This window comes from Manduca sexta, unplaced genomic scaffold, assembly GCF_014839805.1.
Source record: "Manduca sexta isolate Smith_Timp_Sample1 unplaced genomic scaffold, JHU_Msex_v1.0 HiC_scaffold_56, whole genome shotgun sequence".
Taxonomy (NCBI): Eukaryota; Metazoa; Arthropoda; class Insecta; order Lepidoptera; family Sphingidae; genus Manduca; species Manduca sexta.
This window is the reverse complement of record NW_023595363.1, coordinates 186,581-204,960: the sequence shown is the minus strand read 5'-3', so window position 1 is coordinate 204,960 and position 18,380 is coordinate 186,581. Positions and strand designations below refer to the sequence as shown.

The window sequence follows — 18,380 nt, the reverse complement described above, 5'->3', positions numbered from 1 at the left end:
TTTCTCAGTTCTCAATAGCACTTAATACCCATCATTACCAATATTCTTTTCGAATAAACGCAACCTATATGCACTAATAATATAACCTTTGCCCCTGCTATCACCTACTATAGACGTACATACTTCTAACCCTAGCTAAAACTGTACACTAAGATCAATTTTGTCATTGCATTGTCGCCTCATTGATCTAGCAGCAGTAAAGACGTCGTCGAACGCGAGGTCATAGAACTAGTCTTCATCCATTCATTCATCTGACTAGTAAAACTTGCTGCGCTGGTTGGGGTTACTTGTGTTTTAGCCTACGCTATGCAATCAGTAATTGGGGTATCCGATGGAATGTAATTCTGATTACTGCCAATCAGGAAAGTTCATAATACTGATAGGTGTTTTCATGATTTTTTTAGAGAAAAGGGGGCGTTGGGCTTTCTCGATAATATTTTTTTTAACATTCTGATATTTCATGGACTACTTAAGGCAAAAACTAAGCTTTCGCTATTACTAAGAAGCACGTTTTCACATAAGACGGAAGTCTTTTCTGGTCGTTCCTAATCTTTCATTTTATAGAAAATACGTACTTACCACTCAGCAGTTCTACTGTTTACTGCTTCAATAATATGAACTTTGTTGCGGTAATTATGGAATATTTGCATGGAATCGTTATTTTAGCGACCCCTTCGGTCGGCGCTCTGTGCCATGGCACCACTTGCACCGCTCCACTTGTAACGCTGGCAAGGGGCCCCAACAGTTGTAAACTTAATATATATTGCGCAGTTAAGTAGTGATTTTTAATAGAGTTTCTCCTGCGTAGTCTTAAAAATTAAACTACTAAATTTGCTGATTCCAAAAATAAATACAATTAACACGTCATAAAGTTTATCATACTTGAATTATCTAGTTATCACAATGATACTTAATATATCAATAAACTGATAATGTATAATAATGTACACTTCCTTGTAAATTATCACATTATAAACATAGTTATTGATACAGAAGTGTTTCTGTCGCGGTTGATATAATTCTTGTATTGGTGCTCCATAACGGTGCATCGTGTTAGTTTCTTATTTTGTTCCGATCATCAGGCAGACAGTGTCCTAAACAGGTAGCTTTAAAACGAATAAAAACTGGTTCAACAAACCAGTGAAAGCGTTTATAGATTTGGCTATTTTTAAAATGTAATTAAAAGTGCTCAGTTTCTATCAGTAGGAAGTGCGATGTATCGATGCCGGCGCGGCGCACGTGCCTTGCTCCGAATGTCTGAACTCACGACCTTATAAAAGCTGTCCCTCAACACCTGTTCGCAATGCCGTTGAGCCGTTGATTTTTAACGATATCGCAACCGGGCCACACAAAGGCACAAGGCTGTCTAACTCGGTCTAATCCGTTGGCGGCGTCTTCGCGCGACAGTTACGTGTTGTGTTGCGAAGATGTCGCACTGCAGTTTTTTACACGAATAACAGTATTTGTGCTGTAGTGGTTCCGTGACAAATCCGCGAGTGTGTGTTCAACGGCGAATAATTAATTCAGTTGATTAAGTCAGGTATTATTATTTAAAAATTATAATATCGTTTTAATTTTTCTATTAATATTTCAATCAATCAATATTTCACTAACATTATTTGCTTGTTTACACCGGCAATCTTATCAAGCTTTTATTTATTTCTTCAATCCCCTAATGTAATTTTTCGCTAGTTTTAGTTGCATACTTCTAATGATAAACATTGTTTTATGTGTGTACGGTGTATTTATGTGCAAAATGTGATAAAATTAATACAATTACGTTATGAGTGACTCATTTTCCTTACTCGGAAATGTATTATGACTAAATAGTCATCGGATAGATAACATTAAGTTGGCGTTTTAATATTTGTGTAGTGTTATCACAAATTTTATGACATTTCCATTATTCTGAAAGTAGTGATAAAATATCCATTGTAAACTTAGCTTAATATCTTTTTATTGTATGTACTTACTTTATCCTATTTAATGAGAATAAAATAATAATATATCGATTTCGATTTGGAACAAATTCGATCAATTATATCGATTTGGCGGCTTGCTACAAAGATAACATTATTATGTACTTATGTTTTTATTTGCATGCAATAATATCTTGATAGATTTATGGTGATTTAACTAAAATACCTTATACCTATTCTATGGTTTCAAATACCACAAAAGTTGCTGTTTGGGTGATATATATTTTTTGGGATATTTGTTTCAAGTTTTCGTGTAAATATTACATCATAGTTTCGTTTATTTTCTTCAAATCAATACGCATATTCTGTACAAAACATACGTAACTCACTCTGCTTACCTACAAATATAATTATTATGAGTTACTATTGCCAGTTACACAATATTATAATTAAACCTTTAATATGCCACAGGCATGATATAGTGATGCCACGATTTCACGCATCTCCATATTAGTTCGTTCGACGCACATGCTGTCGTATATTATAATAACATATTTCTACCTGCGTGAGATTTCTTAAAAAGAAAACTATTTAATAATGTCTTTCCCTCTGCCTTACCAACTCTAAACTTATTACAGATTACAGGACCTATTATAACATAGCAAATCAATTTAAATAAAAAAAAACTTAGTAATTTTAATAATTTTAAACGAATATTGAAGTCTGAAAGACTTAATTTTTATACGTTTTTTAGAAATACAAAGAATAATATAATAAAGAAATAGAATAATAATAAAAATACAAATAAAATTTGTTTTGTTTCAGTTCCTGTCGTATTTGCAAGCGTGTTGCACATACTATCATCAGGGCGCCGACTTATCAGAAGATTTAGAACCTTTTCTTAAATCGACTGCTGAAGAAGTGAGTGGAAAAAATACTTATAATTCTTTTTAATCCTATCTTTCACGAGTAAAGCAAACGTTAGGTTTCTAAGTAGATATTAATTTGTGGCAGGTTTTCCTTAACATTGATTTAGAAAACCCAATACACTGTTTGTTGACAATCCACGTTCCTAATCTAGAAATTTCTTTCTATATCTATTATGTTCTGACACCTACAAGTGTAATTGGTGATTACCGAAAACAAATATTAAATCAAACGTAACCGAGATAATGGATACATATTTGTAAATGGTTGTGCGATGTGTCACGACAGATTGTGCAGAGTAAGTGATAATTAAATTTATGTACTTTTAGTGGCAACCCTATCGATATTTATTTTAGAAAATATGTTACTACTTGAGAAATCGTTAGCATTCGTTGTCATGCAATAAAACATAATATTGCAATGTTCCACTTTTTCTCAACTTGAAATAAAACGTGAGCGAGTGCCAGATGCTATGACATTTGCCGAAATTTTTGTTTATTCAAATTTTGTATTTTAAATATATCAACCAAATTTATTTATTATATTTTTTATTTGGGGAACTTACGGCTAATTGTACAAATTGGGTTATATCTTAAATAACTAAATGTTAATTACAAGCTACCGCACACAACATATATTCAATATGTTTTCCTTCGTTTGCGTTTTAAATAGCGAGAACTCTGTCATTGAATAATATAATCATTGTATAGCCGAATATCTTTATGTAATAAGAATTATATTCTATTGTTTGGGAAACTTTTAGCACTAAACACACCCAACCCATTAAAATAATTAAATATGAACGCGTGACATTGAAGTTATCTTTACATCGTATTGTTGATATTTAATTACGTTCAAAAACACTGCAATATACTAATACGAAAAGATTTTAACTGATAAGTCATGAATTCGAGTGTTTTATTAGTGTTAAAACATATCAGTATTTTAAGAAAAAAATCAATTGTCTATTTAATTATAAAAACAGACTAACCTGCGCATTTCTACCATATTTTGTGAAATAATGAATATCTGGTTTTCACGGTAAATATGCATATAATTGCGTAAAACACACATATCGATGACATTTTAAACGAATATTTACGTGTTTAGAATTGACGTATCACGAGTATTCACATGCGAGGAAATTATGCAGTCAATTACAAAGAATTTTAATTTGATGGCTTGTAAAATTAACGTAATTTTTAGATATCAACAATGCGTAACGATACTAAGATATTAGACAAAGAGATGGAAAACCGTCACACGATCGTGAATAGTAAGGACACAGTATTGCCGAGCTGCAAGGCGAGCGAGGGCGAAGGTGACTGCAAGGACGGGCTTTTGAGCACACCATGTTTGAAAAACTTGCCGAGGATGCAAGGATACTTGTTCAAGAGGACTTCGAACGCGTTCAAGACGTGGAACAGACGATGGTTTTATCTGTATGATAATCGACTTGTGTACAGGTATTTACAACCTCCGCTATGACCTATCTAATTCTTATTGTTTTCATTTTAAGTCAGCACAATCATTATTCTACTGGTATAGCGAGTATTTATGAAATAATTAAACGTCAGGCATGCACAGGCTTGCTCTTTGACAGTCTTCCAAATTTTAGATTTTGTGAATTAATGCCACATTTTCAGAGTAGATATAATAAATATTATCACTATAACTAATAGTCTACGTAAGTCGTGGGCATCTCGGGAGTATTGCTACATTGCTTCTGTGTAACGTCTTTAGTGCTTTGACTTTAAGGTAAAAAATTCGCATTTCGGATTTGATAGCTAATATTGACTGATTAATTAATGATAGTATTCAATCTCATACAATAAAAGGAGAATGTAATCAATATATGAACGTCATTTTGGTCCCTTGATAACGACTAGGGCACAGAACACTTCAATATCATCCTACCTATGGGTCATTGTATCTTTTTCTCTTCAATCTTAAATTCGAAGTTATAGAGTACACACCGTTTCTGAGAAAGAGTACGTTGACACACGTCTGTTTGTCATCGTTCAGTCAAACATGCGGAAATGGATAACAAAAGGATCCTACAAAGTTTTTCCATTGTGATGTAGCCATCGAGGTTATTACCGGATGCCTTGCGGTACATTGAATTTTTCTTCTGTACTAAAAAACAACGAACATATTCTGTGATATCCTTGCGTATGGTTTTCGTGACACTAAAACGCTCTTAGCTCTTGGGCTAATGCAGGATCTTACTTACGCAAAAAAAAATTAACGGCATCATAAAAAAAATACAAGAAGCGCAACTCATGCATTTCAATATGAAGGTTTCCGAAGCGGGTCAGGAGTGCGCGCGGCTTCGTCACGGCACTCTGACCGCGGTTATTCGCCACTTATATTGTTTCATACGACGACGGTGGCAATTACCTCCTAACTGCCGAAATTGACTTCACTTAAATTGAACTTAAATACTTTAGGTTTTAAGTTCATAACCGTTAAATATTAAAATTTAAGGTAGTTGGTATTGATACTTCACCGTGGTTATAGCATTAGGGCAGTTTGACTTTCGTAATTGTTGACATTGATGCATGCGGGTCATACCTGTGTGTTTATGAAACGCTATTGTTTGTTCTTACGTAATTTTCCCACAGCTATGGAGTTGTTCGGATGTAATTGTCGTTGGATGTTTTTATGTCTTTCGTGTAATGTTTATGAGCGCTTGAATTGTCATGAATTTTGATTAGTTTTATTTGTTGTTTTACTGTCTTTTTATGATGGTAAAGCGTTTGTGTTATTACCTAATGTTATATGGAATTCATCTTGTTTTTTTACCGTGAACGAGAGTGAATTACATAATTAAATTTATCTAAAATTTAGTATCAAATCTATAAGAGGTAAACATGAGGTGTACATGATGTATATTTTTTATTTTGTCACCTCTGTAGAACAATTTTGACAAATATTTTAATAGAAATATGTACTTTATAATTTTAATTTAAAGTATTGTTTCGTAGGAAAAGAACCGGTGAACTGAACGTGACGGTGATGGAGGAAGACCTCAGGTTGTGCACAGTAAAGCCCGTGCCTGATGGAGAGAGGCGATTCTGTTTCGAAGTTTTGTCGCCTTCCAAGTAAGACACGTTACCTTATGGATTAATTCTTAGCGTCAGAAATAAGTAGCAAAATAGTATCTGTTATATACTTAATGATTTTAATATCAATGACAGTAACAGTTAGGATCATACAAAAAAAAAATGCATTTTTTCTATTTCAAAAGCCTATTCTGAAGTTATTAAATTCACCTCACATCTGAAACATTAACTTATAATTCCTGTAATGTAAATACATGATTTGGAACGATAGCTTTCTCTCATTAGTAAACAAAGCTATGTTAATCCAAGATGATTTTTTTTTAATATCACAGAAGTCACATGCTGCAAGCCGACTCAGAAGAGATGTTGAACTCGTGGATCACGGCGCTGCAGAACGGCATCCGGTCCGCCATACAGCAGGGCCAGAGCCGCGAGAACCCCGAGTCGCAGCTCGTGCTGGTGCCCGACGACACGCGGCCGCCGGACCACACGCACAACGTCACCAGCGGCGCCATGAAGAAAGTCAGGTGATGCATATATACTTTATACAGCAGGGCCAGAGCCGCGAGAACCCCGAGTCGCAGCTCGTGCTGGTGCCCGACGACACACCAGTTTTCGACTGTAAGTATTTCGTCCCATGATGTGGCAGGGCCCTAGCCTTTCGCCATATCGGGCACATATCCCAAACTCCAGGCTGTTACTGAGTAAAAATAACCTAATCTATCACTTTCCCCGACCCGGAGACCGAACCCGAGACCTTACCACTGTAGTATCGTATTATAACTACGCCATCGAGACAGTCGTTTGGGCAATAATCGCAATAAAAAAAATATACATGTATATTACAATACATTATTTTGTCCTCAGGATATGGGAGCAGCTACTCAGTATTCCGGGCAATAATTACTGCTGCGATTGCGGCAGTCCCAACCCTCGCTGGGCCAGCATCAACCTCGGCATCACACTTTGTATAGGTATATACAAAACAGACATACATCTAGATTTTGACAAAAATTTGCATCTTATAGTATAGATACTACATAATTGTGAAGTTAAATTTCTTTGTGCATCTTTGCTTTTTTAGTTGTGCAAACTAATTATTCATTTAAAAACATAACTCCCAAAGTTATAGGGTCTTAATTCATTCAAATAATATTTCTAGAATGTTCCGGTATTCATCGTTCTCTAGGCGTTCATGTTAGCAAAGTGCGTTCTCTGACATTAGACGATTGGGAACCGGATATAATAAAGGTATTAAAACATTATAATTTATGTTTTTGTAATATTATTTTTTTAATCCATTAACCCAATGATACTATTAACCTAATTATATAAGTAATTAAATACCGATATTCTTGATGTAACGTGTTTATTAAAAAAGCAATTTTCTCCTCTCAAAGAAACTTAAATAACACAAATTAATAACAGATTAGAGACGTCATTCATTTATTTAATTTTTGTAGGTAATGGCGGAGTTAGGAAACAAAATTGTGAATTTAATATACGAAGCCAACGCAGAAGGCTCTACTATACAGAGGGCGACGCCGGATTGCGAAACGTAAGTGAATTTTGTCGTATTTAAAACCAAAAATAATAATTTAAACACCAAAAATAATTGACCGTTATTATTGATTTTCAAATAATGTTATATCGATTATCTTAAGTATTTAAATATATCGATTTTTAATCGATCATCAAATATCTTAAAATCGATAACCTTAATAGTCAAATGAGTATAATTTTTTTTTAAGTATCCAAATGTATATGTTTTTTTATCGATAATCATCAATGTTAAATCGATTTTCCTAGTACACAAACTCAAATAAAACTTGAAAAACATGTCGACTACAGATGCGTGCGTGAGAACTGGATCCGCGCGAAGTACGTGTCGCTGGTGTTCGTGAAGGACATCGTGAGCAGCGGCGCGGCGCTCGGCGCCGACTCGCCGCTCAAGAACGGACGGCGCTGGTCCGTGCGCCGCGCCCGGAGACGGTCACTACTCACAACTACCTTACTTTTTGTGGACCATTGACGTATATTCTATAGACACGAACGTTCTAAAACTATTTGTTCAAAATCTGCACTAAAATGGCAACTAAATCGTCACAGTTACAACCTATTTATTCACTTGAACAACTAATAATTTTACTTATTTGACTAATATTTTTTCTTCAAATCCAAGTTTACACTTAGACTCAAGTCCTTTATTCATTAGCGTCACTCCGTATACAACAATAAGCTGTCAATATTGACCATACTAAAATCAGTTTGAATGGATTGCAGTTCAATTCAGTTGAACAGAGTTAATGTTCGGATCGCTAAATCTAGTACGTAGTACATATATATCGATGTTGTGGACAGATATTTCAAATGGGATCGGATTGGTTTATATTACTTACTTCTAAATAATGATGCTATTTCAAAAATGATTAAGTTGTTACGACCTGCCGCCTGCTTGAAGTTAGCCCTTTCTAGAATTTATGGTTAATATTATGTTATTTTATTCTAGGGTGAGGGCAGCACCTGCTGTGCCAGAAACAATTAATGACGAAAAGAGTGACGACAGCAACTCAAGCGGTATGTTTTATATTATATACCTTAGTAAAAAAAATGTTTGCAATTGCTATTAATAGCATGTATTATTTATTGTGTGACATTTATATTATTTTTTTTATTGTTTTCTTAGTATCAGAAAATTCAACGAAATCTGACGGCAGTCCAGTGTTGGTGATTGGTAATGAGTTGGACAGTGATCGAGGCGTCGATCTCAGCTTACCCTCTGATCACGATTCTACTGAAGGCGAGGACGGTGATGAAATCGGTAACATTAACATTCGTATTTTTGTACACTGTGGTTGTTTTTTGTTAATAAATTATCGTATTAATTTTATGAGGTAAAGATGCGTGTGAATTGTTGTGCTCATTGAACGCAAACGATGCGCGTGTCGCGTACATACTGTAATATTTGGACATACTCTTGTGCCTCCCCTTGCATTCTGGATAAATTTGTATTTGAAACTAGCGGACCCGACAGACTTCGTCCTGTCAAAAAGATTTGTAATATGAAAGTTTTTTGTTCCTATCTATTTTATTGTCAGGGCCTATCTATTTTATTCTCCTGAACAGAACCTTCACCCTGGTGATAGGGCGTTGTGAATAAAAAATTATTATTAAATAAAACAGATATAAGCATTTAAAAGTAAGTAATCGCTTTATTGGTAATCATCATAATTATTAACAAAAATCAGTTTTATTTTCATTGTAGTGCTTTATGATATACAATATTTTTGTTTGATTCCCTGGCGCATAGACAAATAAATCTGATGGTTTTCCAACACGGGAACAGGCAACATACAATTGACCATGGGAGAAACATGGGTTTTCCAGATTAATACCACAAACACTTAATGATTGCCCTTGGGACTTGTTTATGGTCATAGCAAAAGCAAGCCGCACTGGAAACTGTAGTCTTTTAAATTCAAATGGCACATCAGTCGAAATCATTGGGATGCGCAGTATGAGAACATCTTCTCCTTTATACTTTCCTTTCAGTATAGTTGCTTCTATCACGTTGTTTAGTAATTTTTTTATCGCTAACCGTGTGCCGTTGCAAACACGCGGTTGGTTGATATTTCGCAACCTTATAACTACCGATCCAACCTTTAATTGAAGATTGTGATGTGGCAATCCTGGCAAATCCAGCGAGTTTAAAAATTCCGGTGGATAGTTGACTACTTGTCTACTCATCTTGGTTAGTAGCCGAATCAACTGATTTATATATCCTAGCGGACCCGACAGACTTCGTCCTGTCAAAAAGATTTGTAATATGACACTTTTTTGTTCCTATCTATTTTATTAGTCATAATGCGATATCACTTTTGTTGAGTTTCAGAACGCGACATTACATTATTATATTCTGTGCTCCAACGCACACTGCTTTGTTGTTAGGAACACACGTACATTGTTTAGACAACAGTGAACTTTATACAATAGCAATAAAGCTCAAATTGACTCTACGTATTAGTTAGAAAACGTTTGTATGGGATAAAGAAAAGGACTGTTTTTAGGGTTTTTCCGGCAATTATTTGATATTTTCTCGCCGTAAAAACCATCCTTGAGCTTCGATGAATATTAAAAAAAAGAATTGGCCAAATTGGTCCAGGCGTTCTTGAGTTATGCGCTTAAAATGATTAACATTAAAGTAGTGGTATGTGTCGTGCGCAGAAGTGTCTCCGGAGGAGGCGAGCGGGCTGTCGGCGGACGCAGTGCTGTGTGCGGCTGCGCGTGCGCACAACGTGCCCGTCATGCGCGCCGCACTCGCCGCGCGCGCCGACGTGCAGCGCGCCGGGCCCGCCGGACACACGCCGCTGCACCGCGCCGTGCTCAGCGTACGTACACACACACACACACTCGCCGCGCGCGCCGACGTGCAGCGCGCCGGGCCCGCAGGACACACGCCGCTACACCGCGCCGTGCTCAGCGTACGTACACACACACACACACTCGCCGCGCGCGCCGACGTGCAGCGCGCCGGGCCGGGACACACGCCGCTACACCGCGCCGTGCTCAGCGTACGTACACACACACACACACTCGCCGCGCGCGCCGACGTGCAGCGCGCCGGGCCCGCGGGACACACGCCGCTACACCGCGCCGTGCTCAGCGTACGTACACACACACACACACTCGCCGCGCGCGCCGACGTGCAGCGCGCCGGGCCCGCCGGACACACGCCGCTACACCGCGCCGTGCTCAGCGTACGTACACACACACACACACTCGCCGCGCGCGCCGACGTGCAGCGCGCCGGGCCCGCGGGACACACGCCGCTACACCGCGCCGTGCTCAGCGTACGTACACACACACACACACTCGCCGCGCGCGCCGACGTGCAGCGCGCCGGGCCCGCAGGACACACGCCGCTACACCGCGCCGTGCTCAGCGTACGTACACACACACACACACACTCGCCGCGCGCCGACGTGCAGCGCGCCGGGCCCGCAGGACACACGCCGCTACACCGCGCCGTGCTCAGCGTACGTACACACACACACACACTCGCCGCGCGCGCCGACGTGCAGCGCGCCGGGCCCGCAGGACACCCGCCGCTACACCGCGCCGTGCTCAGCGTACGTACACACACACACACACTCGCCGCGCGCGCCGACGTGCAGCGCGCCGGGCCCGCGGGACACACGCCGCTACACCGCGCCGTGCTCAGCGTACGTACACACACACACACACTCGCCGCGCGCGCCGACGTGCAGCGCGCCGGGCCCGCGGGACACACGCCGCTGCACCGCGCCGTGCTCAGCGTACGTACACACACACACACACACTCGCCGCGCGCGCCGACGTGCAGCGCGCCGGGCCCGCCGGACACACGCCGCTGCACCGCGCCGTGCTCAGCGTACGTACACACACACACACTCGCCGCGCGCGCCGACGTGCAGCGCGCCGGGCCCGCCGGACACACGCCGCTGCACCGCGCCGTGCTCAGCGTACGTACACACACACACGTGCCGCACGCACATACACACGTGTACATTTACGCAAATAAGCATGGGCTTTTATGTAAAAACGCATATATGCACGCAAACGCACCCATTCTACACCGAAAACCCAACCAAACATAGTATAATTATTGTCACGCTCGTCGACATTCAAAATGACTATTCTTCTTGCTCTAGGGGTCGGTAATGGCTTGTTCATTCCTTCTACTCAACGGCAGCAAGCTCAACGTTCAAGACGACGAAGGCAAAACACCACTCCACCTCGCCACTGACGCGGGACATACTGGACAAGTAATTTATTTTCTTTGCATTTGCTACGCTAATTTCTCACGAAGGATCCTTAATAGAGAAAAAGTACCAATACCCGGAAAAAGAAATGATCTCCTCTAGTTAATAGGGCTGCTGAATGTAAACCTTAAATACAATTGGCAATTATCAAAACACAAATTATTGTTGACCCTTTAACAGACTGTTACCGTCTCCCATCTGCCAACCTGGTAACGCACATCTTGCGAACTCCAACACGATCTAAAATTATTGTTAATTTATTACAGGTTTGCCTTCTGTTGCGGTATCGCGCCGACCAGTCGATAGTGGACAACGAGGGCAACACGCCGCTGGACATCGCCGTACGAAATGCGAATGCTGATATCGTTACATTGTAAGCGAAAAATTTTGCGCGTCCACAACATACACACTTATCGATAAATATTGTAGATATACCACATAGCATAGTTGACCATTGGTGCTATCAGTACCGATATTAGACATTCGAGTGCCCCGGTGAACAAAAAATTGCGATGCTTTATGATGATTTTTTAGGCGATAAATATTGTATTTTTATTGTGAATATCGATATTGCGGTTACAACTACTGCTTGTGTTACGCATTGTCACTTTGTATTTACGTTAAACCAATATATTCGTACAGGTTACGGCTAACGAAACTGAACGAGGAGATGCGCGAGAGCGAGATGTCGTCCAACGACGACACGTACAACGAGGTGTTCCGCGACTACACGCAGCTCGCGCACTCGCACCCCGAGCGGCTCGTCCGCGCCAAGCACAACAACAACGAAGGTACCGACACTGCTATGCTAAACATTATCGATAGTGTCAAGTCGATATCGATAAAAAATCGCGTCACTATTTAATAACAAAAAATATCGCGATTACTGCATTGTCTGCAATTCTGACTACCTCTAAGAGAATAATAATTAAAGGCGTGAGTGAGTAAGTCTAGTAAAAAATACTAGACCAGTGCCCGGAGCATGTGGCATAAACCTTAATACAAAAGTCCGCGTAAATTGGACCTGATTGATCGAGAGACCAACTTGATAAATTTCTCGACCAATGACAATCTAACCACGCACACGTTGGTATTGTTTCATGCCTACAGGGCTGATATGAAATGTTCTAAATGATTATCATAAATAAATTTACTATTAGCTATTAATTTTTGAATCTATGTTTGACAGGCGAGCAGCAAGCGAGCGAATGACGAAGCGGGAACGGCGCGCGACGTCGATGGCTGTGGTAACCACACACTGTACTCGAGACATTCGGTATCTACTATTATGGTATCTTATATTACAAGCTTTCTCTTCCCTGTTAAGTATTTGACCGACTTTGTTATATGTCTTATATCTATAAATGTTAAAGTTGGACTGAATGTTCCCATCAATCACATTGATATAACTAATGCAGGACCAGTGAGATTGTTTAGTTTTTTGGAACTCCAACGGGCCAAAACCTAATATTTTTTACCTTTTCAATTTGAGTCTTACAAAGTGGCCTAATACTGCGCCGTATCAATGAATTTCTGTTTATAACATATTCATAAATTTATTTTTGTATATTATTTTTAATTGTCTTATATTACTTTACAATATTGTACAACATTATTGAATGAAATTATATTTTGTATTTTTTCGGATGTTTTTCACACATTTGTGTAATAATATGGATCTCTTGAAATGTTTATTAAGGCTTTATCGATATATCAACAACTATATTCAATGAATTTTGTGCTGCCAAATTCTCATAATCAATTTTTAAACACGTGTACATGTATGTGTAATATTTTCTTCCAATGTATTACTCGATATTAGCAAGTAATAACAAATATAGTAGTAGTTTGAAGAATTAGGATACCTGTTACAAATACACTTCCATCATAAAATAGGACGTTGTAAAATGTGATTTTAGTACACGTAAAAATAGACATTAATCGATATCATTTTGAATCGATTTGCTGCGCTTCCCTAATGATCGAATCCTTAGTTTTAGGTTAAGCTCTTATAAAGCTCTTTTAATGTTTTAGATTAACGTTAAAAAATATTCTTTCTAATTTCAAAATACACACATCAACTTATAAAGGAATATTATTTTCCATTATTCTACCAATCCATAATTTTTGCCAAAAAATTTGAATTTTAATCTTGTTATGTATATAGATTATATAGTATGAATGCATAAATACAGTCTAGCGAAATCGTACGAGTATCCATTATCCTAACCTAAGTCTAAATATGCCATTTTAACTCACGAATGATTTAAAGCGCAGTTTGTTTGCATTGCCTGCGAGCATGACGTGGGCATTTTGAAAACCCTTGTGCAGTGATCCCCGTTTGCAACCCTTTGTTGAAATAAATGTGTCTAATGGAAGGTTTCCCCATAAACTACAGGGTAAGTACATAAGGTACGGTTAAGGTAAGTCCGAATAAGTGGAAAGACAGTTGATTCAAAATGAATTCTAACCCCTAATCAAAATAGATTTAACGGCCATTGGATGGCACTTTGGGCTGTGTGCTCCATGTTAGAGAATCATAAAAAAAATATATATAAATCATAAATATTTTTTAAGACCATGTTTTTATCTCCATGTTATTGAGTTTAGTGGTAACTTTGAATCCAACAGCCTTCCCCCTAATTCGAACTTACCCTGACTCTATACGCTTCTAGAAAGTTCGACATTTTAATAACTCCTTATCACACGGTGGGAAGTGGACAAATATATATGCAACTGTTCCGTATCCTATATGATTAATTTCGTTCCGAGTTAAGACTTATTACTGCTCTCCAAGAATCTGCCAACTTCATCGCTCGGTGTTACAAATGCCACTGCCGACACTCGCTTAAGGAGTTGCAGTGGTGGGAGTGAAGCAGGGGCGTAACTACCACCATATCCGTGATATGGGGCCCCTCTTGGCTTATACCTACATTAAACTAAGTGAGCGCCCAAAAGTTCGATTCATGAACCAGATCAACAATTATAGATATAGGGCCCCTCTAAGACAAACTACGCTACTGGCCAGGATAATCTCATGAATAACTCCTTGCAATTCCTTGACAAAGTTGATGTGTGTAATGTATACTTCGGTAATCAAAAAGGCCATGAGATGGCAGTGTGATGTGCTTTACTGAACCAAAGATACGAGTATTGGAATATTCTGGCGAAACTAATGTCTATCAGTTTGTTTACTAAAATATTGATGTTTACATTCCGGATTGTTTAAAAGTTCAGAGCAATATGTTATGATCGGTAATGTGATTGACCGTTAGTTTTTCCGTTAGATAAATAGTGAACTATAGTGGCGATGGATGAAGTTTTTCAAAAGGAAACCCGACATAGGTACTATTGATATGCAAGAATGCGATTTGTAAATCGTTTCTATGTTAAAATTATATTTTACATAAGTCACGAAAGGGAAGTCGGCTGGAATCGATTTATATGGACCCTTCGCCACTGGTGAACTAACATTAGATGACTGCATCTATTGTTACGGGCTGGACATACTCGGAATTTATAAAAACATTTTTTCAACAAGTAAAGTATTGAAAATAATTTTGTAAATGTTATTACATTTAATTGTGGTTATTTATTTTTGACTACACACTTGCTAATATGGTATGTGTTGTGTAATCACTGTGTAAAGGCTGGTCATAATATTTCTCTGAACTGAACCTATTTACTAATCATTCCAAAATAATTCGCATTTAAATTAAAATGAATTTATGCTATTATATGATTGGGCTCAGTTTTGAATCTCAGTGTATTTTGTTTTTTATACACCTTTATTGTAATTAAATATATATAACCTAAATATTCACTTGCCAATTTTTCTATGTTACACCGTAAGACTTGCCTATGGTCATTAAATTCGATGTCATGTCAATAAAAAAAAAATGTTTTACGAATTTAATTAAACATTTTTAAATGATATTTTGAGACAATGTAAGGTTTAAGAATTTTATGTAAATCAAAAATGCACGAAAAATGCAATCCTATAAATTATTTTAATATCCAACAGTATTAGTTCGTATTTGTGTCTATAAAGTTAGATCGCTAGTTGTTTTTTTTTTACTAAGGCAACTCAAAAAGTAGTTGATCCTCTATGCTCACTGCCGCCCATAAATACTGATAATCAAACGAAATCTTATAAATATAACTGATATAAAAAGGAATGAAGAATTGGAAAAAAATACATTCTGAATTTCTTTAAAAATGTTTAATTTCATTTCAATGCACTCTATTGTTAACAATTGAACTTGTTCCCGTTTTTTTAATGTTTTTTTATTAATTAGAATAAGTATTAAGTACTGTAACGTTACTTCGAAATTATTGTTAAGTATAATATAATGGGTATTGATTTTCGTTGTGTAAAATTGCATGTGTTATACTGTAATTAAAGCTTATGAAAAAATTGTTTCTGCATTTCCAAACAATTAATATTTTTCGCGAATTTTCTACGGAACCTTTTTTTAATTGGTTATAACCAGGTCTTTTTGTCACTTCTTTTTTGGGAGCACGCTAATTCTCAAAAGGTGTCCTAAATTTTTTGCACCCCCTCCCTTCCTGTACTTTTTAATAGTATTTTTTTTTTATATTTTAGAATTTTTTTTGGGCGCTTTGTGTGACGCCGCATGTCCCCACAAAACAAGGCTTGGTTATAACTAGTCGTATTTCTGAATCTGTCAGGTTGTGTGGTTTATTATATTGGTAATTAATTTGTATAATCAGTTATTTCATAAAATGTCCGATCAATAATAAATGACTTGGCGTTCATGGCTATCGTAAACAGTTCAGTATCGCGTGGCATTTTCCCGTAAAAATGTTTAGGCCCCTTTGATATAGAAATATCGTTTAACCTACCCGACCTAATTTGATAATGTTCGTAAACAGAGGTTAATGGCTTGTTTTTTTATTTGTTTAAATTTGAACGATGTTAGTGCCCATGTGTCATCAATATTTTGTTCTAAAGTGCACAGATTGGCCTTCAATTTGTTATTGTAAATAAAAAACAACTATAAGAGATATCCGTATTTAACAAAAAAGTTTACCAAATGTACATTTCGTCTTACTAGTATTATATGTGAAGAGCCCTCTAGATCTTCATAGAATTCCAAATGACCCATTTGTATATTAAAAACACATTTCACGAAATAACCGATTGTACAAAATGTTAACTACCTACTATAATAACTTCATGTTCGTTAAGAGCTTATGCTATGAACTGTTAACAAAATTTAATTTTAAAATTGCATGCCATAAACAGAGAAACAAGTTTCTCTGAAAATGTTATTAATGTAAAAATTATACATTAAATGTGGTTATTCCTTGTTACCATTGAATATGATAATCTATATTATTGTAAAGTAGTTTTTATACATATATGAGGTGATCGATAATCTGAAGACTTATGGCCATAGCTTCATTAGTCCCCAGACGTGGCAAACGGCGATTTTAAATGTAATAAGTTAATAATAATTTGCGAAGGTTCTTATTGAAATAATTTTAGTAACGTAGGACGACGGTATTCTTAATCGATTGCTCTGGTGGAACAATCTTTACGGCTGCTTCCAATAAATTATTCAAATCTTAACCTTCGATCTTGGTCCAAGGATAAACTAATGAAAATAAATAATTTATAAGTATGTGAAAAAATATGTTGTAATTGGTCCTTTTTCGCGATGAAACGTAACGTATACTAACTTGTGTTTAACGTTATGGTTTCAACCTCTAAAGTAGGGATACAAACCCACAAAACATGTTTATAGTATTTTTAAGCAATTATAAATAATTTAAATATCTTCTTACAACAACGACTGAAGTATGTAAATACCATACAACGAAATTCTATGCGCACGCGCATCGTGCGTGACTATAGTTTTACTATCGTATTCTGCTCAAATCTTATCGTAATGATGGTAGAATATTTATATCCGCCGGAACAGCCACCGCCGTACACAAAATATGAAACCCTCCATAATGGCTCATGTAAGTGGATCGCGTCACTAGATCAGCCCATGTATATCCGTTTTAAACAGGCCGGCATAACTGAGACGACTGGCAAGTAGTAATCATCACTAATTAGTCTATCTACCTAGACCCTACTCCAGTTACCATCAGGAGGGTTACTTCTCTGTTAAAAACCATAAAAATCATTGTTTTTATAAAGACGCGTCAGTCGCCCGTTTACGGTATAGTGAAAAATGGTTAAATTCGCCATTTGTCGCGTCTGGTACTGAAAAAGAGGATATCGGAACGTAAGCTCTTCTAATACGATAAACACTGGTAGAGGAACACAATGTCTATACGAATATACTTAATATTAAATATAACTAGTATTGGAGGTTGTGGAACGTACATTATTGTGAAACGTTCCTGTGTAATGCAGTTCAAATCGATTTGACTTCGAAACAATCACATTATGAATACTCTGTTAAAACGTTATTATCCATAGTTGTATTTAAATAAACGAAATAAATGATAATTTATGGTTTTATTGAAGCCCGTGAATAAGTCACGAACCGTAATGTATCCACAATAGTATTGATGCCGATATCTTGATAAATTGTGTTACGGCCACCCTACCATGATTACGATATAAACAAGTCAAAAAAACTAATTTGTATATAAGTTTAGACGAAGTACTTACTAAATAAACTTATATA

General features: G+C 37.4%; 1 protein-coding gene across 1 annotated transcript in view; it reads left to right on the top strand.

Annotated features, from left to right (window-relative positions):
- LOC115456191 (arf-GAP with coiled-coil, ANK repeat and PH domain-containing protein 2) overlaps positions 1-18,199 on the top strand; it is a 34,991-nt gene extending 16,792 nt beyond the window's left edge. Inside the window, exons 7-20 of the mRNA XM_030185148.2 lie at positions 4,053-4,312; positions 5,834-5,950; positions 6,244-6,438; positions 6,779-6,885; positions 7,074-7,162; positions 7,375-7,469; positions 7,763-7,903; positions 8,421-8,488; positions 8,598-8,732; positions 10,136-10,299; positions 11,602-11,715; positions 11,979-12,085; positions 12,355-12,503; positions 12,902-18,199. Of these exons, the coding sequence (XP_030041008.2) occupies positions 4,053-4,312; positions 5,834-5,950; positions 6,244-6,438; positions 6,779-6,885; positions 7,074-7,162; positions 7,375-7,469; positions 7,763-7,903; positions 8,421-8,488; positions 8,598-8,732; positions 10,136-10,299; positions 11,602-11,715; positions 11,979-12,085; positions 12,355-12,503; positions 12,902-12,924 (1,764 nt within the window). The 3' untranslated portion in view covers positions 12,925-18,199. The remainder of the gene's footprint in view (positions 1-4,052; positions 4,313-5,833; positions 5,951-6,243; positions 6,439-6,778; positions 6,886-7,073; positions 7,163-7,374; positions 7,470-7,762; positions 7,904-8,420; positions 8,489-8,597; positions 8,733-10,135; positions 10,300-11,601; positions 11,716-11,978; positions 12,086-12,354; positions 12,504-12,901) is intronic.
- Positions 18,200-18,380: the final 181 nt, after the last annotated feature.